Source organism: Pongo pygmaeus, chromosome 2 (assembly GCF_028885625.2).
Source record: "Pongo pygmaeus isolate AG05252 chromosome 2, NHGRI_mPonPyg2-v2.0_pri, whole genome shotgun sequence".
Classification (NCBI taxonomy): domain Eukaryota; kingdom Metazoa; phylum Chordata; class Mammalia; order Primates; family Hominidae; genus Pongo; species Pongo pygmaeus.
In genome coordinates this window covers 87,976,837-88,004,027 of record NC_085930.1, presented here as the reverse complement: position 1 = coordinate 88,004,027, position 27,191 = coordinate 87,976,837, and the positions used below count along the sequence as shown (strand labels likewise).

At 41.0% G+C, this 27,191-nt stretch overlaps 1 protein-coding gene across 33 annotated transcripts in view; it reads right to left on the bottom strand.

Annotated features, from left to right (window-relative positions):
* Positions 1–27,191, bottom strand: part of MAGI1 (membrane associated guanylate kinase, WW and PDZ domain containing 1) — a 679,422-nt gene that overhangs the window by 127,636 nt on the left and 524,595 nt on the right. For all 33 annotated transcript variants that reach the window (XM_063661855.1, XM_054483404.2, XM_063661857.1 and 30 more), the window contains one exon: positions 12,049–12,168. In XM_063661855.1, the coding sequence (XP_063517925.1) occupies positions 12,049–12,168 (120 nt within the window). The remainder of the gene's footprint in view (positions 1–12,048; positions 12,169–27,191) is intronic.

Below are 27,191 nucleotides of genomic sequence, written 5' to 3'. Positions count from 1 at the left end.
ACAAAGCTCTAATGAATTTAATTTTCATTCCTTAATCATTATTATATCAAGACATCGTGTACATTTTCAAGTTAGATGTTAAATTAAGGCCAATGTCTATAAATAAGAAACTTCTACTGAAAGATGTGGAACCCCTCCCTCGTAATTTTTATATGCATAATTTCCTAACCATATCACTCAGTTTCAGTGCCATTAAACTGAAGTAGCATTCATAAAATTATTAATCATTTAAAATCAATGAAAACTTCAACATCTGCATTTATGGCAGAAATAATAAGTGCTTGGAAAATAAAAGTTCCACTTAAATTTGACAAATATGTGTGGATTTTCCATTAGGTACCCACCCTCACTTTTCAAGTTCAAAATCTTTCTTAAGTTAATAAATGATTAGCAGATTTGTTAATGCAATTACATACAACCCAAAACAATCCACTTGTTCACAATGGTTCCCTGCTTCTGAAAATTAGTTTAACATTGACTGGAGGCAGATAAAGTAGATAATATTAGGTTGAACCATATGAAATTGCTGTTGTAGAAGATATAAACTGTCAAACATAAGCAATTTCACTGGCTTTAATTTAATGAGTGGCCCATGAGCAATACTGCAGAGCCTTGGCACACCATATCATGGGGTAAAAGGCTTGGAAGAGACAGCTCAGAGTTGAAAACCCACCACTAACTAGCTGTGTGACTCTGGGCAAGTCTTTGTCCTCCTTTAACTTGGGATTCTGAGAGAACCTAGTTTACACCTAGAATAGCTGTTAGGAAGACAAAATGAGACGGTCTGCCTTTAACCTATGCTGAAGTCTGCCACTATGGTGAGGGTAGATAAATGCTACCTAAAGTTGCTATTCCATGTTTTCAGTCTTTAAAATGACAACTATACTACATTATTTTGAGGATCAAAGAGATCATGTATCCAAAGTGCTGCACATGGTAACTGAGCACTAAGCAAGCAAACCTGTCAATAATCAAATAACGAAGTCTTCTACACTCAGTCTCTCTAGTACTTTCTCTGTGAAATGGGAATGGTAGCCCCAGCTGTAGCAACCTCATGGGATTATTGTGAAAATTAACTAATGCAGAGTTTTCAAAGGTATTCTGTAAACTATAAGGTGTTAAATATGAGATAGTGTTATTATTATCCAAATCTCTCCACTATTTCTTATTTCGTATACTGAAACCTACAACCTTTACAGAAAAGTTTCTGTCTAGTGGTTTTCTAACTGCAGATCAAACTTTCATACACCACTGTTTTAAAATAATTTGGATTAGTGACCAACATTTAAAATTAGAAAGCTTCTAGTTAAGTCTGGATTCTCAATGCTGTTTGAGAATCCTGTAAAGTCTGGTTCCAGGGACTCCATCTCTTATAGAGGATGTTGAAAAGCAAGTATGTGTCTAAAGCCAATTCACATGAACATACTAAATCAAGGATTTCTGCAGAGAAATTTTTGCTCCTCCTCTTGGTTTTTTGCCTGACCCTTGACAGACAAAGATCTTGGACCCCGTCTAGAACAGTGCCCTAAGGCTGCTGCAATGCAAGGGCATGGGCAGATACAGGGGCATGAGCAGAGGCATGAGTAGATGTAAGAAAACCTTAAACTTCAAAAAGTCTTCAATAATTCACAGATTAGCCTTTGAGTGAATTGATTTTTGGAGAGCTTGCTTTCGGCCCTGGGCTTTTGGACAAAAACTCTGGCTGTCTTATTTCAACTCTTGCTGTCTTATTCTGCTGTGAACTGCCCTTACCATGCAGCAATGGGCAGGATGGGTCATGCTTGCTCCAGTTTGCCACAGTTACCAGTGGTCTTCTTTGCCTCTACGCACCCTCTTACCTGACCTGTCTGGCCCCTCAGGCATTTGAGTTCATGACTCTAACCTTCCAGAAAGTATTCCACCTTTGCAATGGTTTGCACTCTCGTCACAATCAAGCAAAGTCTAGCCATAGCAGAAATACAAACCTTACAAAGTCTAGCCATGTAGAAACACAAACCTTACAGACCGTATGCGCGACTTAACGGTATTAAATAAAAATCATCTGAAAAATTATAAGTGATTAAAAACTCAATTGGGGCTATTACTTGGCAGGCTGCACAGTGTCTAGGAGCCGTGAGGCTGATTGTCCCACAGGCTCTGCGTTATCCAACACACGTTTCCTGCAGTGGCTGGGCTCCCTCCCAGGTGGAAACTTGTTCTCTCTGCTGCTATTTTCAGAACTGGTTCTACAACAAAACTCAACAGGGAGGGTAGCCAGGGAGGCAAGCGGAGGGTAAAGGAGGACTTAAGAGGAAGCCACTGCTGGCCTTAATTAACAAGCAAAATCTCTGGCCAGGACAAAGCCAAAGAAAATATTTTTCTGACACACATTTAAAAATTAATAGGCACTGCAAAAATCCATTTTTAGGGCATTATAAAATATTTAAGGAGGATTGTAACCCTGGAATTTAAGCTAGGATGAATCAAATCTGTATGGCTTTCAAATTATACAAATTTACTATTCATTCATTCATTTCCTTACAGAAAACCTTTTTAATGCCAGGCATGGGAAACACAAAGTAAAAATTGGACTGAAACACGATCTTCACAATCATTCTATATGGCATACATCAGTTTTGTCAAGCTTCAATGTGCAAACAATTAAATTACATTAAGTAATGATCAGGGTGGACCTGAGATCCATGGATCACTGTTTGTGTAGCAAAACCATTTGGGACAGATAAAATCATTCCTCTTTTGCAGATGACAAACATAGAGGCCCAAAGTGGCAGAAACGCCTGCCATGGAGTTACATGGCTGGTCCAAGGTAAATGGAGGTGGGAATTGGGGGTACTAGTCTGTCTTCTTCCTATGAGACAAGCTTTTGAAAATAAGCCTGAGAACAGGATGGTAGTGACCACCCATGCCTGAGAATCTACAGCATGCATTTTCAACAGGGGCAATATCACCCCCAAGGGGGCAAAAATTTTCTTTTTTGGGGGGAGAGGGGTACAAAAATCTTACTCTCTTTATGTATAGTGCAAATATGTATAGAGTACCTGAATACATGGACATCCAGCATATCTGATTTTGCCTTGGCCTCAAGGTCCTGAGTGGTCTGCCCCATGCCCACTCTCCAAGCACTTGTCCTGATTGCCTTCACCTTGTTCTTTTCGCTCTGACCTCACTGGTTGCCTTTCAGCCCCCAGCATGTAAACTGTGCCCCCTTCCCCCATCTCACAGCTCTTGCACCCACTCCTCCCTCTGCTCCTCACCCTGTTACTACCTGCTTATCCTCAGCAACAGTATCTCTGACCCCACAGACTAGATCAAAGCTGTCCTTAACAGTTCTTATATGTTCTCAAGGAGCCACATACCTCCCCTTCCAATGCCCTTTATTGTATATAGCAGACTGTTTAATTAATCAGTACCTGTCTTCACCTCTAGACTATAAGCTCGAAGAGGCCAGGAGCCACATCTGATTTTGTGTACCACTGTGTTCTCAGGCCTGACGCAGTGCCAAGCACATACCATTACCCGGTAATTCACTGCAGAATGAGTAAATGAATAAGGGCAGATAGTGCACATGAATTCCAGCCTGGGATCCTCCTAAAAACCTGTATTGTGGATCCAGTTTTTAATAGCATGACTCACAACACTTTCTTTCCAGTCCATCAATTACATCTGAATTACCAAGATCTGCATCACTTCGCTTTGCTACTTGCTTGCTCAGCACATGATAGTTCCTTCATAAAACTGCAATACTTTCTTTTTACTCTTCCTTTTCCTACCTGCCCCACCCTACAAAAATAGGATGTTCATGCACAGAAGGACGGTAAACCACTGTTCTATAATTAGCAGTTTGTTCTTGCCAGTGCCATTTGGTTTCTAATACAAGACCAAACAGGACAACATAAGAGTTTTATGACCCTGAGTGAGGTAAGGGACCTCTCTGTCTTCAGCCTCAGTTCACATAGTATAAAGATAAAAATCATGGCAACCTAATAGGTTTTTGCCAAGACTAAATTAGATAATGTGTATAAAGCACCCAGCACTGTGCTTGGCACAATGTTAGCCTATAATCAACTCTGGCAGTCTCCAATCAGGCCTGATGTTGTAGACAGATAATAGGGTTAATGTGTAGAAGAGTGTACTATCACAACACATATTCAAAGAACATTTTTTAAAGTTACCTTTATCGTGCACCTATTAAGTGTCACTACCCATATATTCACTTACTCTAATCTTTATAAACAATCTTACAGAAAAAAAAGGCATCAATATTCCCATTTTCACATAAAGAAACTGATATTCACACAAGTCAAAGATGATGACTGGCATTTAAACACAGATTAGTCTGTCTCTGACATCTACGCTTTTAACTCCAGGAATATTTGGGGATCTCTAAGCAGGGAATTAAAGAAAACTTTGCCAGCTCTCCCCATCTTCATAAGCAGAAGAACAGCCAATTATAGCACAGATTTCATTTGGTCACTTTCATTATCAACAGAGAACATTCCACGACAGAGTTTGCCAACAGAGCTCATCACAACAGACTGCTTCTAGGGCCTGCCAAAGAACAGGACTCCAGACAGTCTCGCTTTCTTTAACCAGAAACAAGAACTCTCTTCACCCCTATTTTATCTCTGTGTCCCCCAAAATTATACCATTGGCAGCTGCCTTTTTGCAGACCTTCTAGGAAGCAAAACAATAACATTACTGAATGCTGACATCCTCTTCCTAATTAACATGCAGAAATATGCAACCCATAACTCCAATTTGAAATGTCACCCTGGCACTGCACTTCTATGCTGAAGGAAAACCTTTGCAATGCTCAAAGTGTATAATCAGCCTCTTCTACCCAGAGGCATTTGTAAAACAGCCATGTCTGGACGCCCACCCTCCACTGAATAGTTCATCCCTTGTAAACTCTCTCCTAGAGAAGTCCTAAGGGCTGGCTGAGGCAGTGACCTGTCTTGCAGAGCAAAAATGTCAACAGAAAAAAAAAGAAAAGCAAGGGAAAAGGGAAATGGTTCAGTTGATTTATTTTAAGCACCATATCAAATAAATAAGCTCGGTGCCACAATTAGGAAGTTGGGCCAAGTTGGAAAGATGTGCTTATTCTTGTCTTCTTTACCTTGCTTTGATGCCAATTCTGTTCAGTGACAGAATGAGGAGTTGGTTCAAACTGTAAAGCAGAGATCAATGACAAACTCTACTAACAACTTCTATGCCTTGTGAGTGGTGATAATCAGATTCTTTACATAGCCAGGAAGGGGCTCTACTCTGTTGGGAGTATAACACAACTCTCAGCATCACAGCTGTCGGTGGATAGAAAGTTTCAGGATGGAGCCCCTGCCCCCCAAACCTACCCCAATTATAGTATTTTTTATTTTCACAAATGGTACCACTATCTATCCAGTAATAGAAGACAGAAACTAGGAGTTATCTTAGGAGGATTATCATCATCTGTCTTTTCTACCTCATTCTCACAATAACCAATACATTAACAAATTCAGCTTTTCACATAAATATCTCTAGATTCAGCTGACTATTTACCACCACCATCACCAATGTGGTTCAAAGGCAACTCCAACTGTGGTTGCCAGATGAAATGCAAGACAGGGTGTTCCATGTTTTTATTTGCTAAATCCAGCAACCTAACTCCAGCTCAACCATCAGATCTCACTTCAATTACTACTTCTACAGAGGTACTTTTTCTCGATTCCACAGACATCCACTCTCCTTGTCTTATGGTCTCCTTTAAAGACCTTCACACACTTACAATTGGATATTTGTTTATTTAAATAAAGTGTCTTGTTCACTAGACAGTTAAGACCCATAAAGACAGTGACCACAACCATATCTGCTTTTGTTCAGCATTTTATCTTTAATGAATAAATGAATGAACTCACAAACTAATAACTGAGGATACAAAAGAAGGATTACTTTTCAGGCAAAGGGAAATAAAAGCATCCCAGTCCTGCAACATTTGGCCAGGCTATGTCCCTAACTCCTTGCAGTATCTTAAAGCAAGCTCTCTCTGGATTTCAGTTCTATCATCTGAAGAAACTAACTTTACTGCATTTCCAGCTGTAAAGTCCTACAACCGACCAATGTAAATCAAGCAAATATTGGGCCTGAAAGAGAATTCTGAAGATTACTGGGCCTTGAGGCTTCACTGGTTCACTCTATTTGTCTGCCATCTCACCTGTCATAGAATGTATCCACAAAAGAAGATCACCACTCCCCTGCATAACATCCTCTTTGGGAGGATTCAACATGATGATTCTTTTTTAAAGGAGCTTAACTCTTAAGACCTGCTTTGCTTTGTGAAGTCAGCTGGTGAGGACAGAGATCTTGTTGAGCAGGTCCTCAACCTTCCTTTCAGAAGCTTTTATTCTAAAACTGGAGCCACCAGCCATGTGTGGCTACTTAAATTTAAATGAGTTTATATTGAATTAAAGTTAATTTAAAACTTGGTTTCTCAATCACAAGCGCCTCTGGCTGCCATAATGGACAGTACGGAATACTGAACATTCCCAGCATGGAAGGAAGTTCTTACGGGGTAGCAGTGGTTCTAAGGGAAACAGGGTGTGCGTGCTTCCCCTCCCTTTCTAGAAGCCATCCTTCTAATCCTCTCTTGGTTCATCATTACATCGTTCTCTGTGGATTCAGGTCCCGTGGCCCATGTTGATTACTAAACTCAAACACCATCTCCCAGCCTCTCACCTGACCTAACACAGTCCTCCCATAGCTTCGCCTCCTCTAGGGAGTCTGCCAAAACTAGATGAAATGGTGTGCCCTTTCTATAAGCTTCTGGAGTGCTATGTAGTTTCTCTCAAAACACTCATAACTTTTTTTCTTTTTTTGTTTTTTGTTTTTTGAGACAGGGTCTCACTTTGTCACCCAAGCTGAGTGCAGTGGCACAATCTCAGCTCACTACAACATCTGCCTCTTGGGTTCAAGTGATTCTCCCACCTCAGCCTCCCAAGTAGCTGGGACTATAGGCACCACCATGCCCAGCTAATTTATATATATTTTTTGGTACAGGGGGGATTTTACCATGTTGGCCAGGCTTGTGTCAAATTCCTGACCTAAAATGATCCGCCTGCCTTGGCCTCCCAAAGTGCTGGGATTATAGGCATGAGCCACTACACCCAGCCCACTCATTACTTTTCTTAAAATTGTTTACATTCATTCATTCATATATTACACAGAGTCTCGCTCCTGTTGACCAGGCTGGAGTGCAATGGTGTGATCTTGGCTCACTGCAGCCTCGAACTTCCCAGGATCAGGTGATTCTCCCACCTCAGCCTCCCGAGTAGCTGGGATTACAGGTGCACACCACCATGCCCGGCTCATTTTTGTATTTTTTTGTAGAGATGGGGTTTTGCCACGTTGCCCAGGCTGGTAGCGAGCTCCTGAGCTCAAGCAATCCTCCCACCTCAGCCTCCCAAAGTGCTGGGATTACAGGTATCAGCCACGCCCAGCAAAATTGTTTATGTTTAATCTGCCTCACAAGACTGAGCAGGGGAAGAGTGTAGACTCTGTGGCCAGAGTGCCTGAATTTGAATCCCAGCTCTATCTTTGATTTACCATGTGAACTAAGAAGAGATTACTGGCATTTCTGGGCCTCATACTCCTCTTCTGTAAAATGGACATAAATAGAACCTACCTCATAGGCTTGTTAGGAAGATTAAATGAATTTGTGCATACAATGCACTTTGAAGAGCACCTACTATGTGCCACACAAGCACTAGCAAAAATAATTAACTAAAAAACATAAGCACCTTCAAAGACAGGTAGTTTTGGTCTACTGCCCTGTACATCATACCCCTTGCCTCACAAAAAACTCTGACCTGAAATAAATGCTCAATAAATATTTGTTGAAATAAACTATATATGCATTAAAGGCTTGCTTTAAAACTGCACTACCAGAAACTTACCCTATAGTTATGCTCATAATTGCATAACAATATACTTGAAGCACTATTTATAACACCACCACCAAAAACAGAAGGGGGAGGTGAGGCAGGGGACATTTAAAATGTCCATCTGCAGGGGGCTGGTTAAATAAGTTTTATATATAGATATAGATATAGATATATGTATATATATAGATACAGATATATGTATATATAGATAGATATAGATATATGTAAATATATATATACTCATTCACTGGGATACTATGCAGCATTTATAAAGAATGAGGTGAAACTATATGGGGTAATGTGGAAAGATCTCCAAGGTATGTTAAGGGCAAAGGGCAATAACAGAGTGAAGTAAACAAGATATACATATATGTTGTGTACATATAAGTTTTCTGAATATTTGCACTAGCGTCTTTAATAATGGTTACCTATATGGAAGAGGGGAAACAAGTAGGACTTAGCTAGTTTTAAGGCTTTTACTGTAGGAACTATTCCATCATGTACACTTATTACTGTTACTTAAACATTTATATATGTCTTGCTTTAAAGAGTGCTTTGTGTTGTTGTGGTAGACTTTTCCTCTCCGGAACCAGCAGAGGTCTGGAGAAAGCAATTTCAGGAGGGGAAAAAAGATGGTGAGTACCTGGGAAGTAAATAAAGACATTTTACTGGCAAATCTGCTGCTTTACTGACTAGTAGAGGGGAAAGGGATCCACTACGGAAGCAATTTTGAACTAGGTGCGTGTAAATACAAGAGCTAATGCTGATGGAGAGCTTACATGTGTCAGACACTCTGCTAAGCCCTTTCCAATTATTGTCTCATTTAGCCCTACCTCTGAGGAAGCACTATTATTATCCTCATTTTACCAATGGGAAAATGGAGACATAGAGCATTAAGTAACTTGCCGGAGGGCACACAGCTCAATAGCAAAGGGGCTGAGAATCAAACTCAGGCAGTGTGACAGCAGGGCTTGCATGCTTGTTAGTATCCACCAATAGACAGCAGCCACCATCAAGGGACTTGTCCAGGGGAGGCAAAGACAGAGGAAGTTCTCTAAATGTCTTTCCAGCCCTACTCCAATGAGGGTATATGGCATTTAATAAACATTCCATTTGGCTCTCAGCTTTTAAGAGTCAATATAATATACTCTGGTCAGTTCCAAAAAATTATGAGCCATCTCGGCCGGGCACGGTGGCTCACGCCTGTAATTCTAGTACTATGGGAGGTCGATGCAGGCGGATCACAAAGTCATGAGATTGAGACCAACCTGGCCAACACGGTGAAACCCTGTCTCTACTAAAAATATAAAAACTTAGCCGGGCACAGTGGCATGCGCCTGTAGTTCCAGCTACTCAGGAGGCTGAGGCAGAAGAATCGCTTGAACATGGGAGGCGGAGGTTGCAGCGAGCTGAGACTGCGCCACTGCACTCCAGCCTGGGCGACAGAGCAAGACTCTGTCTCAAAAAAAAAAAAAAAAAAAAAAAAAACAAGAAAAATTATGAGCCATCTCATATGGTAGGGAAATTTCGCTGCTAATAGGCCAAAGGCTGAAGAACACTGTACAAATGGGTTAGAACTGGAAAAGATTAATCCTGCGCCTAAGAAAATTCCAATTCCAAAATAACTATGCAACACTCACAAAGGCACCGTTTTCTATAAGACAATCAGACATTTTCTGAAAACCATTCCTCTACTGCTATAGACCAGGAAGTTAGCTTCAAGTACTAATGGATTATTTTCCTTAGCTTCTTAGTTATATCTAAGATATTCTTCGGGTTTTTAGGAAAGAGTGTAGGATCTGAGAGTCACACGGAGCTGGGTTTGGTTCCTGCTCTAGCATTCTAGAACTGACTCTGCAACTCTGAAAAAGTTATTTAACGCCACTTGGCTTCAGTGTCCCCATCTAAAAATTCAGTGAAGATAATAGCTGCCTCTGTTGCAATGATAAAATTAAATGACAAAAAGAACTGACTCCACCTATATATCATTTGTTCCATTAACACTGAATAAAGTGAGTTTACTTTCCATCTTCCAAGTTAAATTGGAGTCTAAATCACAAGTTTTTCCTTTCCGACCCAATCCTCTTTTGCTTTGTACAACCACTCCCACCCCAGACTCTCCAAAAATGCAAATAGACGTTTTATATATTTGATGACTGAAGCCCCCGAGATGGGCATAATAACTGATTTCAGACGAGGACAACTCTCTCTCTGCTAACCAAAGAAGAGTCACACATGCTCTCCTCTTCACATGTACAACATGTGAGGACAGCATGCTGACAACATGTTGAAGAAGCTCCTTGTACCTTCCCGCAGCCCCCCTCCCTTCCCTCTATACACTCCTAGACCTCGATTATTCTCGGACCCCTGCCCAGCCCACCAGCCACCCAGTCACATCCCAACATGTAGTTTCAGGAAACTAAGCCAACTGATAATTAGCAATACTCAAAAACAAACAAACAAAAATTCCTGATTCATGAGCAGGAATATGATTAATATACACTGTCTACTGTATATTCACAATTTGGAAATGAGCAGTATGTACAAAGACAATGCTCCTTCCCTTCTTCTCCAAAGAATATCAAACCAGAAACAGCCATCTCTAAGATTCATGATCATGATATGAGTGTTAGTCACTGTAACAGGAGCAATTATCACATTAAAGCTATAATGTCCCTAATAAAATAATAATCTACTTTGTATTTACCCTTTATGTTTAAGTCTAATCTTTAAAATGCCCCTGTGAATGCCTAATAAATCCAAATTTTAAAGAGTTTGTAAAGAGATACACATAATAACTTGACCAAGTTAATAATCTGTCCTAGTTAATAGTATCATTACACCACTTCTGCCTCAAATAATAATAACACTCCAAAAAGTAATCAAGCTATAATACTGTTTTCAGAAAAACGTGACTTTTTTCCACCACATTTGGCTTTGACCCAGCAATGGGATCTGATCCTATGGATATGTTTGCACCTATATGAAATGATACATCCATGTCATTCAACTCAGCAGTGTTTAGAAATATGAAACATTGAAACTGACTCAAATATTTGTTCAGAGGGAAGTGGTTAAATAAATTACGATATGCCCATACAAATGAATTATAATTTTTATAATTATATTTCAAAAAGAAGAAAACCAGAAGTGCTTTATTACTGAATTGCAAAGACCTATTAAGACATACTGTTAAACAAAAAGAGCAAGGTCCAAACAGCATGTACTATATACTACCTTTTGGGGAAAACAGGGAAGAAATGGGAATATCCATACAACAGGCATGCATACATGTACATACGCATGTGCACACACGTCTGTATTGACATAAACTTCAAAAGAGTAATCAGATTATTTATAATATTGAATCCTAAATTAGGCAGGTGGGAGACAGGTATATGAAGATTACTTAGCTAAATATTTTTAAAATAATTTGTTTTCCTGTAATCCCAGCACTTTGGGAGGCCGAGGCGGGTGGATCACGAGGTCAGGAGATCGAGACCATCCTGGCTAACATGATGAAACCCCGTCTCTACTAAAAATACAAAAAATCAGCTGGGCATGGTGGCAGGCACCTGTAATCCCACCTACTCGGGAGGCTGAGGCAGGAGAATGGCATGAACCCAGGAGGCAGAGCTTACAGTGAGCCAAGATCATGCCACTGCACTCCAGCCTGGGCGACAGAGCGAGACTCTGTCTCAAAAAAAAAAAAAAAAGTTTGTCTTATGAATCACATAAAAATACATTAAAAACCAATCGGTAGGAAAGTGATATTTTATTTCTTCAAGATTAAAACAACACTACTTATAGGGTCACATTTTGTGATTAACCATGATTCTTCCTTCTCTTCTAATACCATACATGTCCATATTAAAAACAAAACACACCCACAAACTTGAAGAGGTAAATTAAAAAAGAAAACTCCTACAGAAAAACAAAAACTATTTTTAAAGAACTCCACAAAGCCTTATTCCATAGACTTTATCTATTATTCATCATATTAAGGTGAACTACAATCTCCTGTTATTTGTTTAGACCTCCAGATTCCACAAAACATTTTTGCCTGGATGGCTCTGGCTCCTTTGAAGTACCCAGGAGAGAAGCTTTTTATGCTGTCCTACAAGTAACTCACCTTCATAGGTGCCGACTTCCAGAAGAGTCCCGCTCTGCTCGAGGTCCAAGAACTCCTTCACAGTCAGAAAGTTATAGTCCACGCCAGGCACTTCTCCTTCTCTGGGAGATCGGGTTGTGCCTGTAGCAGAAAATACAAAGGCACAACAAACCATCAGTCAACTAAAACAGGAAGTTCCACAATCAGGTGTAATTAAAATAACCTGTTCAGTAAGAGGGCGTACCTAAGACTCTGCCGCCTCATCTGTCCAGACAGGGACACAGTAAAGGCAACTTCTTTCTAACACAACACAACAGCATTCTCATTTCCACATTCTAGTGCCTGGGACCCCCAAATGGGAGGGAGAGAAAACCAAGCACAGCTGGGTAACCTAGAGAGAGTTTTATACCATTTTTGACAATGCACTGAATAAAAAAGGTGAACTGGATTTTATACAGACAACATTCACAGTCAGCAGCTTTTAGGACTCCAGTAAATACTATAAACGTATCCACCTTAAGCTCAGAGCCTAAGGGGTTTGTGTTTTTATCACAGGCCTTGAGATTCTCATATTCCTCAACACAACGGCAAGTTCCAAAGCCCTTTAAAGAAAATGACACCCACTGCATAAACACATCACTAGAGAAATATGATTGCCTGAGATCTGTGGTTGGACATCTCCCAGGGATTAAAATGCTGCTGCTCCTCATGTAATTAATATGTTGGGCAAAAAGAGGCCGTCCATGAATTCTAAGGAGAAAGGACACTGCATTTGCTAGAAAATTCTCCCCCTGAATTAATCTGGTCATCTTCTCAGTGGCTAACAAATGTAACGCTTCCTCTTATGAAATAATGCAGAGCATCCAGAGTACGAAAGTCACCCAGCTCAGGTGCTGGGCTATGGATCTATCATTTTAGCCCAATCTCAGTCAACAAAGTGGAAGCAATGAGCAGAATGTGGTTTACACATAAGTCAAGAAACGAAAATAAACCAAACAGCAATTATGTACCGTGTACTAGGAGGCTATGTTAAATATTATGGGATCCCTCTCCCTCTCTCCCTCTCCCCTTCTCTCCCTCTCTCCCTCCCTCCCCGTCCCCCTCTCCCTCTCCGGTCTCCCTCTCCTTCTTTTTTTCGGTCTCCCTCTGTTGCCAAAGCTGGACTGTACTGCCGTGATCTCGGCTGGCTGCAACCTCCCTGCCTCGGGCTCCTGTGATTCTCCTGCCTCGGCCTGACGAGTGCCTGGGATTGCAGGCGCGCGCCGCCACGCCTGACTGGTTTTTGTATTTTTGGTGGAGACGGGGTTTCGCCGTGTTGACCCGGCTGGTCTCCAGCTCCTGGCCTGGAGTGATCTGCCCGCCTCGGCCTCCCGAGGTGCTGGGATTGCAGACGGAGTCCCGCTCACTCAATGCTCAATGTTGCTCAGGCTGGAGTGCAGTGGCGTGATCTCGGCTCGCTACAACCTCCACCTCCCAATCGCCTGCCTTGGCCTCCTAAAGTGCTAAGATTACAGCCTCTGCCCCGCCACCACCCCGTCTAGGAAGTGAGGAGCGTATCTGCCTGGCTGCCCATCGTCTGGGATGTGAGGAGCCCCTCTGCCTGGCCGCCCCGCCTGGGAGGTGAGGAGCGCCTCTGCCCGGCCGCCCCGTCTGGGAGGTGAGGAGCGCCTCTGCCTGGCCGCCACCCCATCTGGGAGGAAGTGAGGAGCGCCTCTGCCCGGCCGCCCCGTCTGGGAAGTGAGGAGCGCCTCTGCCCGGCCGCCCCGTCTGGGAGGTGAGGAGCGCCTCTACCTGGCCGCCACCCCATCTGGGAGGAAGTGAGGAGCGCCTCTGCCCGGCCGCCCCATCTGGGAGGTGAGGAGCGCCTCTGCCCGGCCGCCCCGTCTGGGAAGTGAGGAGCGCCTCTGCCCGGCCGCCCCGTCTGGGAAGTGAGGAGCGCCTCTGCCTGGCCGCCACCCCATCTGGGAGGAAGTGAGGAGCGCCTCTGCCCGGCCGCCCCATCTGGGAGGTGAGGAGCGTCTCTGCCCGGCCGCCCCGTCTGGGAAGTGAGGAGCGCCTCTGGCCGGCCGCCCCCTCTGGGAAGTGGGGAGCGCCTCTGCCCGGCCGCCCCCTCTGGGAAGTGAGGAGCGCCTCTGCCCGGCCGCCCCGTCTGGGAGGTGAGGAGCGCCTCTGCCCGGCCGCCCCGTCTGGGAAGTGAGGAGCGCCTCTGCCCGGCTGCCCTGTCTGGGAGGTGAGGAGCGCCTCTGCCTGGCCGCCCTGTCTGGGAGGTGTACCCAACAGCTCCGAAGAGACAGCGACCATCGGGAGCGGGCCATGAGGACGATGGCGGTTTTGTTGAAAAGAAGGGGGGGAAGTGTGGGGAAAGGAAGGAGAGATCAGATCGTTGCTGTGTCTGTGTAGAAAGAGGTGGGCATAGGAGACTCCATTTTGTTCTGACTAGGAGAAATTCTTCTGCCTTGGGATGCTGTTGATCTATGGCCTTTCCCCCAGCCTCCTGCTCTCTGAAACATGTGCTGTGTCAACTCAGGGTTAAATGGATTAAGGGTGGTGCAAGATGTGCTTTGTTAAACAGATGCTTGAAGGCCGCATGCTCTTTAAGAGTCATCACCACTCCCTAATCTCAAGTACCCAGGGACACAAACACTGCAGAAGGCGGCAGGGACCTCTGCCTAGGAAAACCAGAGACCTTTGTTCACGTGTTTATCTCCTGACCTTCTCTCCACTATTATCCTATGACCCTGCCATATCCCCCTCTCCGAGAAACACCCAAGAACGATCAATAAATACTTAATAAAAAAATAATAATAATTAAAAAAAAATATGAGACCAAAAAAAAAAAGAGCAAAAAATGTGATTTCTGCTGTTACATTCAACAGAGCTCATTTTGCAAGGCATTATTACCTGTGGTGGTGATTTAAGGTCAATGTTTTCCTATATAATAAGGAACGATATTTCCCTATGTCTAGGATCTCTTCGTTGAAATGTAATGCAATTAAATAACCAACTGTATGTGCCTAGTGGCGCTAAAGTTCTTAGCACTGTACAGTCTCTGATCATTTGCCCATGTGAATAACCGCATCCACACCTACACTCGATATTCACTATTTTCATAAGTCAAAAACACTCAACACTTAGTACACACTTTACTCAGGCAAAATGTATTTTTAGTGCACATAATTCTTCTATCTGAAATCTGAATATTTTAAATAGCTGCAAATTGGGCATAGGATGGTTATAGTATAGATGTTTGCTTCTCATAATCAGCATGCTAGAAACTTCAGGTTAAAAAGTCTACTCTTACACTGTTTCCTAATTTGTTCCCATTTCATGCCTCCCCTGGCAGGTGATGACAAATCCCTTGAGGTAGTTCACAACTTTTAAATTTACATCTCAAGTGTCAGGCACAGGAAACATACAGACAGTATCATATACTGTTAAAGAGCAGTGGTCTGGAGCGGGAATCCTAGGTTCATGGTCTGCCTCTCCAACCTGTGGTCTTGGACAGGTTCCTTAGTGTCTACTATTTCTCAGTATCCTTGTTTGCAAAACAGGGATAATAATAGCACCTAATCCATAAGTTTGTTGTGTGTATTGAATGAGATAATCCTTTTTGAGGGCTTTGCTCAATCATTTTTAGTAGACATTATAGTTTATGTTTTTGTTAGAATGAATTGATAGAATCTTACCGTTCAAATCCCACTATAATAATCTGTTATTATACATACATATATATATATATATCTGTTTATGTATATGTGTGTGTATTCATGGCATTATATATTGTATTTATTCAACAAATATTTACTGAGGCCCCAACACATGCCAGGCACTGGGGAAACACTGGTGAACAAGACAAAGCTCATGCCCTGATGGAATTTATATGTTACTGTGAGACACAGAAAACAAATATGTATATAAATAAATATAGCATATAATATCAGGAGGAAATCATTCTTCTATAGACTGAAAGATTAGAAAGTATCTCAGAGCAACATAGGTTAAAGGTTTAGACAGTGTCTTGGAGGGAGGGAGCAAGGGAGAAGTAGGGAAGCTATTTTAGCTAGGTGATGAGGAAGAGCCAGGCTAATAGAAAAGGTGATGGGGAATGCATCCAGGCAGAGGGAAGGGAAAAGGTTTTGATATGGGTGTGATCTGGTGCGTTCATGGAAGGGCAGAAAGGCCAGCATGGTTGCGGTACAGTGGTGAAAAAAGGGCTGGAAAAGAAAGCAAGCGGCAAGATTACGTAGGCCACAGAAAACACTTCGTATTTTATTCTAAGGATAATGGAATGTCATCCTTAGAATGGTTTTGAGCAAGGGGGTGCCTTGATTTGGTTTTTCTTTTATTTTCCTTTTCAGAGACAGAGTCTCGCTCTATCGCTCAGGCTGGAGTGCACTGGAGGAATCACAGCTCACTATCTCCTTGAACTCCTGGGCTCAAGAGATCCTCTCAACTCAGCCTCCTGAGTAGTTAGGACTACAGGCATGTGCCACCACACCCACCTAATTTTTTTTTTTTTTTTGTACAAATAGGGGGTCTCACTGTACTGCCCAGGCTGGTCTCTAACTCCTGGCTTCAAGCAGTCCTCCTACCTTGGCCTCCAAATTACTCAGATTACAAGCATAAGCCACCACACTCGGCTTGGTTTTCCTTTTTAAAGCTCTTTGACTTCAAGGAGAACAAGTTTTCGGCAGAGTAGAGCGGGAGGTGGGCAAGAATAGAAACAGGGTGACCAGTTAGGTGGTTACCATAGTGTCCAGGTGAATGGTAATCAAGATATGGACTAGAATAGGACAGAAGTGATAAGAAGCAGTGAGATTTCTATTACAAACATGAGTATTTTAAAGAGCTACAGCATAGTTCATAGAATAGACATATTAAAAGTAAAACCCATCATCAAGGTATTAAGCGCCACAGGCATTAGCTATTTATCCTGATGCTCTCCATGCCACCCACTGATGGAGGACAGAGAGCATCAGGGGGATGGAGATGCACCAGGATAAATAGCTAATGCACATGGGGCTTAATACGAAGATGATGGGTTGTCAGGTGCAGCAAACCACCACGGCACATGTTTACCTATGTAACAAACCTGCACGTCATATGTAAGTATCCTAGCACTTAAAAATAAATTTTAAAAAAGTATGTCAGCTCATCACACCATGCTAGGTCTATATTTTGAAGACAGAATAGAACTTGCTGATGGATTGGATGTTGTATGTAAAAAAGACAGAAGAATAAAGACAGAAATACTTATTTTGTGACCTGGGCAAATGGGCTGTGCCATTTGTAGAGATTGAGAAGGCTGAGGGGAAAGGTTTTGGGGAAAGGTTTTGGGAAAAGAGAAAGTCAAAAGTTCACTTTTGGACATGTTAGGTTTGAAATGCCTAATAGACACCTACGTGCAGACAGCTGGAGCACAGTTGACCTTAAAAGTCCGAAGGTCAGAGTAGAGGGTGGAATGTAAACTTAATAATAATAATAAGAGTGACCAGTTGATTAGTAAACCAATGGCATTTGAAGGCAAGAGACAGAAAGATAAAATCTACAGAGAGAGTTTAGGGAAAAAAAAGCCAAGAAGTTTGGATTGAACACTAAGAACTTGTAACTTTTCGAAGATGAGAATAAGAGAAAGATCGTCAAAGGAGACTAAGCAGCAGTAGCCAGCAAAACAGGAGCAAAGGAGGAGGGTGTGATGTCTTGGAGCCAAGTGAAAAAGCTGTTCAGCCAGCTACCTCTAAAACACAGTCTACATCACACTGGGAATTCCAGTGCAGTGCAAGAATAGAATCTCTTTGAAACTTGCTGTGAAAGGATCTGTCCTAAATATGTTCTATATGGCAACTCTCATATTCAGCCTCCATACCAAAGTTCCATTAACTTAATCCATCTTGAAAAAAAATGAGGACAAAATAAAACAAAACAAAAAATGTGTTGAGTTTCATAGTCTTGCCAAACTAGACAATGTTGATTTTTTTCTCCTTCTGCAGCCATCTTTGCCATTCTTTCAATGATGTTTTCAGATCCAATTTGTCAGGTTTACCTTAAAGACAACAATCACCCTGGGGTCTTAATTTCCTGAGAGGATTCAAAATAATCAAGAACGTCAAAAATGCTACATTTCAACAGAAACATGAAACTAGCAGATCCCATTTTTCCATGTAAATAAATATGCTTAGGATGCCTTAGAGCAGCAGGGGAAGGGAGTGTGTGGGCGGGCAAGTCTCCACCCACAAAACGTTCAGGGTTTATTACCCAGACAAAACCTTTCCATGCTCAGGCTAGCAGGAGGTTTCCCAGCTATCCTCTGAGCAGCCCGCCCTGGGTCTGGGCCAACCTGACCAGGCTCTATTCACCAATGTTGAGGAGAAAAGGACCCAGGGAGGGGACCCCGCCTTCTCTTTTCTTGTAGCAGAATGACAGGCTGCTGGCTGGACACACGCCTGGCAGATGGCATTTCAAAGGGTTTTCAGGAGCCATCTGGGTTGGGTACAATTATTACAAACCATGCTTCTAACAAAGCCAGAAGGGTTACTTCCTGACAGAAGACGAGTAAAACAAATTCTACCATGTTTCTCAGGGACAGCGTATTAATAAAAAAAAAAAAAAAAAAAAAAAGCGACCAGGCTGACAAACTGGGATTTTCCTTAGCCTACAATACTGCCTTCTGTTTTTCTAGCTAGAAATTGGGCCGACGATATCTTGCAGTTATCAGCTTTAAGCTAACAATAAGCACAGCGTCCAACCCCCCAAAAAGAAAAAAAATATATAACACTGGGAAAAAAATAATAGCTTCCATTTCTCAGATGTTCACTTATGTCCCAAGCAAGGTGTTAAGCACTTAATCAATACTATTATTGTATATAATCTTCACAAGAAACACAGAAGTAAGGATTATTATTACCCTCATTTTATTGATGAGGAAGCTCAGACTCAGAGAAGTAACCTGCCCAAGGTCACATAACAAGTTGGGCAGAGCCATGGTCTGTCTGAACGCAGGCAATGTGACAGCAGCATCCCTCATCCTTAACCATCACTGTCTGATGGAACCTGTCTTCATGGAAATGTTCCATATCTGTGCTGTCTATCCTGGTAGCCCCTAGCCACATGTAGCTATTAAAAAGTGGCCAGTGTGATTGAGAAACTGAATATGGACTTTTATTTAATCTTAATAACTTTAAGTTTAAATAGCCACATGTGGCTAGTGGCTACTGGAGTGGTCAGTACAGCTCTCAACCATGAGAATATCTGAGTTGCCTTCATTACACTACATCCAGTACCATGTCCCAAACAACTTCTAACACTCAAAATAAGAACAAGAAACATACTTACCTGAAACAGCATGACATCTCAAACAGATAGAAGAAAACCTCTCTTAAAACAAAAAACAAAAAACTCTCATATGCTTTGAAAAACTATCTAGTCAACTCCACGATTTGTTTTAAAAATTCTATTGATTCCTATTGGCTGTGGTCTCTAGGGAAAAAAAAAAAATGTTCTTAGATATTTGTGACAGCATGGCTTGTAGCAAACAAAACAAAAAAGACCAAAACAAAAGAAGCCCTCCAAGACACAGAAAAAATGAGTGTCCACGAATATGGAAATGATTGAATGAAATATGGTTGATCCACCCTTGGGAAAATGTTTTAGCTATGTAATGGTAAATGGTAAAGAATGGTTAAATTAGCCAGGTGCAGTGGCTCACACCTGTAATCCCAACACTTTGGGAGGCCGAGGTGACCAGATCACGAGGTCAGGAGATCGAGATCATCCTGGCTAACATGGTGAAACCCCATCTCTACTAAAAATACAAAAAATTAGCCAGGCGTGGTGGCAGGTACCTGTAGTCCCAGCTACTTGGGAGGCTGAAGCATGACAATCACTTGAATCCGGGAGGCAGAGGTTGCAGTGAGCTGAGATTGCACCACTGCACCCCAGACTGGGCAACAGACTGAGACACCATCTCAGAAAAAAAAAAAAAGAATGGTTAAATCTACATGCAGTTACCTGAAGGAATGCCTTTAATGTGCATTGAAGTGATACAAACAAATTATAGAATAAGATGTAAACTATCACTGCATTTCAATGAAGAACAGAATATGGCTTGTTTTACAAGTTTATGAGTTTTATGAGTTCACATAGTTAAATGGGTATAATAATACTATACCTTTAACAGTGGTAACCTCAGGAGGGTAGCTTCAGAAATGGGAAGAGATGAAATGATTGTTTAAACACCTCTCATGCTCCGAATGGTATCAGTAGGCAGGTAACTGTCTTGGCATTTTATAAACTGAATGAAATCATTATTTAAGAAATATTTTAAGACCTGATTCTTGGGTATTTTATTCAAGTATCTGCAATAGTAACTCAGTCCTCACAAGAAACATGCAAAAGACTTATAGACTCCAGCTGAATCACACAAACAATGTTCCAAGGTTTCCCATCTCACAGAAAGCCAGCCTCAAGGTCAACAATACTTTACTTGCCTTACCGATGAATAGGAATATACTACAAGTAGATTTGAGAAAGTGGTACTATTTTTTCCACTTGATTTTATTTTTAAACCTCAAACTGCTCATCACTTAAACAGGGTCCTTTTTAAGTATTTAAGTACCTCCAAGATTTGTACTAGAATAGTGAATATCAACCCTTCCCACCACTAGATAATAACTTAAGTAATTAATTTCAGCTATGTCCTAGTGAGTGTCTCAGAATGAATTAGCAATGCCCCCAAAGCTCATCCAGTAAAGCTTGAGTGGCTACCTGCTTCTTACACACATTTTATGGTTCATAAACTTGCAGTGTATCTGGCTTCAGAGACTCGTGCTGAGGAAATGAGAAAGTGACCTTCCTTATCACTGAAATCCACAAACCATGACTACGAAAAGGAAACTGGACTGGGAACTTGTCTGCTCTTTTTATTCTAGAAATTCTCTTGAAATATCCAGTTGAGGCAGAAAAAGAAAAATCTTACTGGTGAAATTCTGATAAGCCATTTCCTACTGCTTCACCTTCCCAAAGCCATCGGTTTCAAGATGTTGAGATCTCACTCAGCAACTGTCCAAATGGTCTTATGGCCAGATTGTTAAAGGAAAATAATCAACCCACAAAGATTAAATTGTGAATATTCCATGATATCACCTGCTGTTAAATTAATCAGGGTCCTGCTTGTAAAAATCTAACAAGACTTCAAAAAATGACAGTCACTGCAACTGCTTACACGTTAAGAACAGATCATCATTTTCCTATTCTAATACAATCATTTATTTGCATCTGATAAATATCCAGAGTATCAGTGGGATACCCAGGACAGCTTCATGCAGCTCATTCTTTAGCTGATAGAGCTAGAGCACAGTAGAATGTATTAGTCCTCCAAATTCACTCAGTTACCTACCTCTCGCACAATTCTTGCCATATATGACAATCAGCACTACCATTTACTTGATATCTACCCCTCAAATCAAACTGCCTTTTGAGGTGAAAAAGACGTCTTATTTAATATTAAAAACCCCTTCTGAAACTGCTTTTAAAAAAAAATTAAACAGACTAGGTGCAGTGGCTCACACCTGTAATCCCAGCACTTTGGGAGGCCGAAGTGGATGGATCATGAGGTCAGGAGTTCAAGATCAGTCTGGCCAAGATGGTGAAACCCCGTCTCTACTAAAAATACAAAAATTAGTGGTGACAGGCACCTGTATTCCCAGCTACTCAGGAGGCTGAGGCAGAGAACTGCTTGAACCCGGGAGCTGAGATCGTGCCACTGCACTCCAGCGTGGGCAACAGAGTGAGACTCTGTCTCAAAAAAAAAAAAAAAAAATTAAACATATTTGGGTAAAAAGGAAATACTTAGCCACCACAAACCTATTAGAATGGTTTAAAAATGTTTCCGTAATACCAAATGCTGGCAAAAATATGGAGCAACTAGAACTCACATGTCTTATTGGGAAGAATATAAAATGGTACAACCATTTGGGGAAAGAGTTTGGCAGTTGGTTAAAAAGTTAAACATAAATTTCTCATATGACCTAACAATCCCACTCCTAAATGTTTACCCCAGAGAAATGAAAACATATTCACACAAAACCCCGTACACAAATGTTTAGAAGAGCTTTATGCATAATCAACCAAAACTGGAAAACAACCAAATGTGGTTCAATTGGTGAATGAATTCACTGTGGCACATCCCTACAAAGAACTACTGCTCAGCAAAACTACAGATACACACAGCATGGACGAGTCTCACATATATGCTCAGGGAAAGAGAAGCCAGACTCAAAGATTACACACTGTATGATTACTCCATTTATATTCTACATATTCTATAGAGATGGAGAATCAAGCAGTGGTTACCAGCTATGTAGGGTGGGAGCAGCACAGGTAATTAGGGAAAGGAGGAGGACACTGTTTTGTTTCCTGCCTGTGGTGGTGGTTGCACGACTGTGCTTTGGTCAAAACCCATAGTGCACACCACAAATGGTGAATTTTACTACGTATAATTTTTTTAAAAAAGGAAACATTTAGCTTTACCTCAAATGGAGAATCAGTTTCATCCTGCCATAAATAGTAAGTAAAAATAAATGCAACAAAAATAAAGCCATTTTGTTTTATCTGTAGCCTAAGGCTCTGAGCCTGAGGTCTGAATTATCCTATTATCACAAAAGAGGATTGACAAACATTAGAAATATCTTAGACGCCTATTAACGTCAATTTGAGACTTTCTGCTTAGCATTAAGTATAAGGATTTGTCTTCGTTAGTTTGGACTGTTATAACAGAATACCAGAAACTGGGTGGCTTAAACAACAAGCGTTGTTGAGACAGGCATTTTGACACACACCTGGAGTCCCAGCTACAAGAGAAGCTCAAGTGGGAGGATTGCTTGAACCCAGTAGTTCAAATCCAGCCTGGGTAACATAACAAGAACTGTCCGGTGAGAGGGCCCTCTTCTTGATTTTCAGACAGCTGCCTTTTTGCTGTATCTTCTTCACATGGCAGGAAAGGAAGGCCCTTCCCCTTTTCACATGGGGCATTAATTCCATCACGAGAATCTGACCTTTGGTTAATTAACTTCTAAAGGCCCTACCTCCAAATACCATTACATTAGGAATTAGGGACCCAAAGGTAAGAGAGGGAGACAGAAGGGTGCGTTGAAGCAGAAACAATTCCAATGTGAAAAGAAAAGGTGTGTGGGTAAGGTGGTCATGGTGCCATGGAAAGGGCTGAAAGAAAATCTATGGCTCATACTACTTTGGAGGGTGGGAGTGGTTAGAAAACGAACAGTGGAGAGAGGGGGTAAAAATCCATGATACAGGTAATCCCAGATGAGACAGCTATGCAGACTCAAAACGGTCACGTGAATAAATGTGACTCAAACTGTTAGTGTCTCCAAGCAACACACACACACATACACTGCCCCCTTCCCACTCCCAGGTGTGCTGTACCTCCAGCAGAACAAAGTTGAAAAGGTAAGATCCTTGTCTTCTAAGAACTTGGAATCAGTTTGAGTCTGTGTCCAATCAGAATTGATGCCTCATTGTAAACAAGAAAGCAGCTAAAAGAGACTTGACTGATTGTCGTCCCTGTAACACATTATAAAATAAACAGGAATAAAGAAGGCCAGCCTCCTCCTCAGGAATCAGGGGAAGTTGTTGAGTTATTTAACACTTTATATGTGGTGATCTACAAATCACTTCACAAGAAAGCAAGGACACTCAGGGCAACATAAATGGATCCTTTCTAGAAGCACCATTTTGAATAATGGGGCATTCTCTGTCCAAAACTCTCAACTATGATAACAAAGGTCAGAAACAGGACCCTTATTTTTTCTATCCCAGATCTCAATACAGTAGTGTCAGTAATTGTGTCTCACAAATGGAATAATGCCAAGCCATTCAACAGCAGGTGTGTAAAGATAATTATTTTATTCCAGCTATAACTTGCACATTTGGGATCAGCAGACCCTTTCAGATTCCATTTTGCATGGAAGAACACTGTGTGATGAAGGTATTGGAATCTCATTTTAAAAACCACACCTAAAATACTTGAAATAAATAAGGACTTGGCATTTATTCCGTTGTGCTGATGATTTGCAAAACTGGCCTAGACATGAGAGATGGGAAGCATCTGATCTGGCTTTCATGATCCTACTTCTAGCTCTTTTCTCTATAGCTACGACATGGGATGAAGGAAAAGAAGAAGTTTTGAGTGCCAAATCCAAGTAGCTCCACAGGAACTATTCAAACTGTCCATGTATCCTTTTCCTGGAAGCCAGGTGCTGTCAGTTAAGTGTAAACATGTTACCTTTCAAGGAGATCCATATTATGTCAAAGAAAAATGTGGACCTTCCAGATTGTTGAATGAATCATATAATACAAAAAGAGAGTATATATTTGTCTAGGGCAAGCAAATGGTTCCCAGTAATAAACAAAAACAGCAGCTCAAGGAGCTGATGTAAGAAGAACCAGTCTTGATCCAGCTCTGCCACTAAATTAATTATGTGACTACCTTGGAACATTCCCTTTTATGCACTCAATGTCCTTATCTGTAAAACAAAAAGGGTAACTACTGCTCTGACTATATCACAGAATGATTGTGAAACCAAATACATTCATGTGCAAGGATACAAATCCCTCAGCAAATTTAAGGCATTAGAAAATTATGTTCATTTAAAAAATCTGTATTTAGGTCAACGTCTATTCTTTATATGCATTATCTCATTTAATCCTTGCAACAACACCATAAAGTAGGTAATATTATTATCCTATGTCACAGATGAGAAAACATGCACACATTATGCGACTTGCCAAGAATTACACAGCTGGTAAGTGGCAGGACCAGGACTTGAAACCAGGTTTTTGTCACTAGGTGGGAACTTCTGTACACAAAGAAGACATTGGGGAGGGGTGGGAGGATAAACTAGTGGAGGAGCAAGGTGCCGCTGAATTTCCACAGCTCTTCACCCAGGATTGAATAAATCAACACTGTCTTCATCCAGGAAACATAGTGGGGAGCTGATGGAGTTGATGGTCTGGGAGAAGAAAGCTGGTAAAACCCTTCCCCACAACCTCTTTGATCCCAAACCTAAACTGTCAGGAACTATGTCTTACTGCCTCTTAACCAGAATACTGAGGAGGACCAGAAAACATTCCACACGAAAGTCAACTTGAACCTGAACATTAACCATTTTTCCTCATTTTTCAGGGAAGGGAACTTTGGCACATACAAACTCATGGAAACCTTGCATTCATTAAAGTCAGGAACATGAGAATTCTCAGGTTGTAATTGATTCATTTCAAACAGTATTAAAAAGCATCCAGGAAATAAAGGATAAGAATCTTCAGCATTAGATACACATTTATCAGAAATCAACTTTTGAGGATTATCCTTGAGGCATTTTTGTTCCAAGAGGGATTCAGGAAACCAGTAACGCTATACCCTAGGGCTAAAAGTTGTCTATGAGAAAAGGGGATTAGAGCAGATAGACTCTCTCCATTATGGCAGGTAATAATACTTTCGCTTTCTCTGATTAATTATAGCAATTGCTTGTGTAAAATGGAATGAACTACTTCCAACGATTTCAACCAGATAATTTTCAAAAGCATATTAAAAGAAAATAATTATTTTGGTGAAAAGCTGTGATTAAGAATATCAAGTTTCCACAAATTAGGTGACTTTGCATGCTCAATGCTAAATACTGAATGTTTCTAATATTTGGCAGCTTTCTTGCTTAGTTAAAAAAAAAAAAATAACTGGGGCCAGGCATGGTAGCTCACGAGCTCAAGACCAGCCTAAGCAAACAGTGAAACCTCGTCTCTAAAAAAATTTTTTTAATTAGCCAGATATAGTGGCACATGCCTGTAGTCCCAGAAACTCGGGAGGCTGAGGTGGGAGGACCACTTAAGACCAGCAGAGGTTGAGACGGCAGTGAGCCATGATCGTGCCACTGCACTCCAGCCTGGGCGACAAAGTCTAAAATAATAATAATACTAATAATAATAATTGGGAATGACTGCTAATAGCTACATGGTTTCTTTGGGGAATAATGAACATTATTTAAAATTAGATCATTTCAATGGTTGCACAGTTCTGTGCATATAATAAAAACTAAAGAATTATATACTTTAAAGGAGTGAATTTTATTATGTATAAATTGTGTATCAATAAAGTTGTTAAAAAACTATTATACTGCAGAGATATAAAGATGGGCAAAACATGATCACTGTTCTCATGAATATTATAATTTAGTTGAGGCACTGTTACATTTCCATAAATAATAATAAATAGTATAATTTACTCTTGATCAATTTAACAGCTGCTTTCATTAGTCCTCTCAATATGGGAACTTAGAGAAAGAGTGAGATCAGCAATCACTGACCATGTTATGTCATTTTCCTAAAAATTGCAGGATCTAAAGCTCTTTCAGAATGGCAGTCTAGAGAAACTGTTACAAAATCTACAACCAGATTTGGTGAGTTCAAATCTCAGCTCTGGTATTTGCAAACTGTGCAACCATAGACAAGGTAAACATTTTGGGCCTTGGTTTCCTCATCTCTAAAATGGGAATAATAATAATGCATGCCTCATAAGACTGTGTGAGGATTATATGAGACAATACAGGTAAAATGCTTCACCTGTTCGTAAAACGCATTCGGTAAGCATTAACCATGACAACAACAGTATCTGCCCACGCCCACCGCCAGCAACATACTCTGTGCTACTAAAGGGAAATGGTTATGGGAGAAGGAAGACTATGGATCACTTACTATATCTCTAACAAACAGCACAGGTTTTCTATACATAATGCCTAATTTAATTCTTCCAAGAGGGGTATATTTTTCCAACCTTGATGAAATTTTCCATCCCTAACCACCATTTTTCAAAGTCACACAAGAATCTATATTGCTCCTAACCACAACTTTTTGGATTATCTTTCAATAAGAAATCATAAAGTCAACACATTCTATAAATACCATCATTCTAGTCATTAGCCACTAGCACGGATCCATAAGAAAATGCCTACTTATTGAAATATAATGTCTAAATTTGAGGATCTCAGTTGCCCTAATTCCATGCTAACCATGTTATTCTTCACATAATCAAAGCCTTCTATAATTAAATGAATGTGATATTTATTGAGCAAATATTATATAACTGGATATAAAGAGAG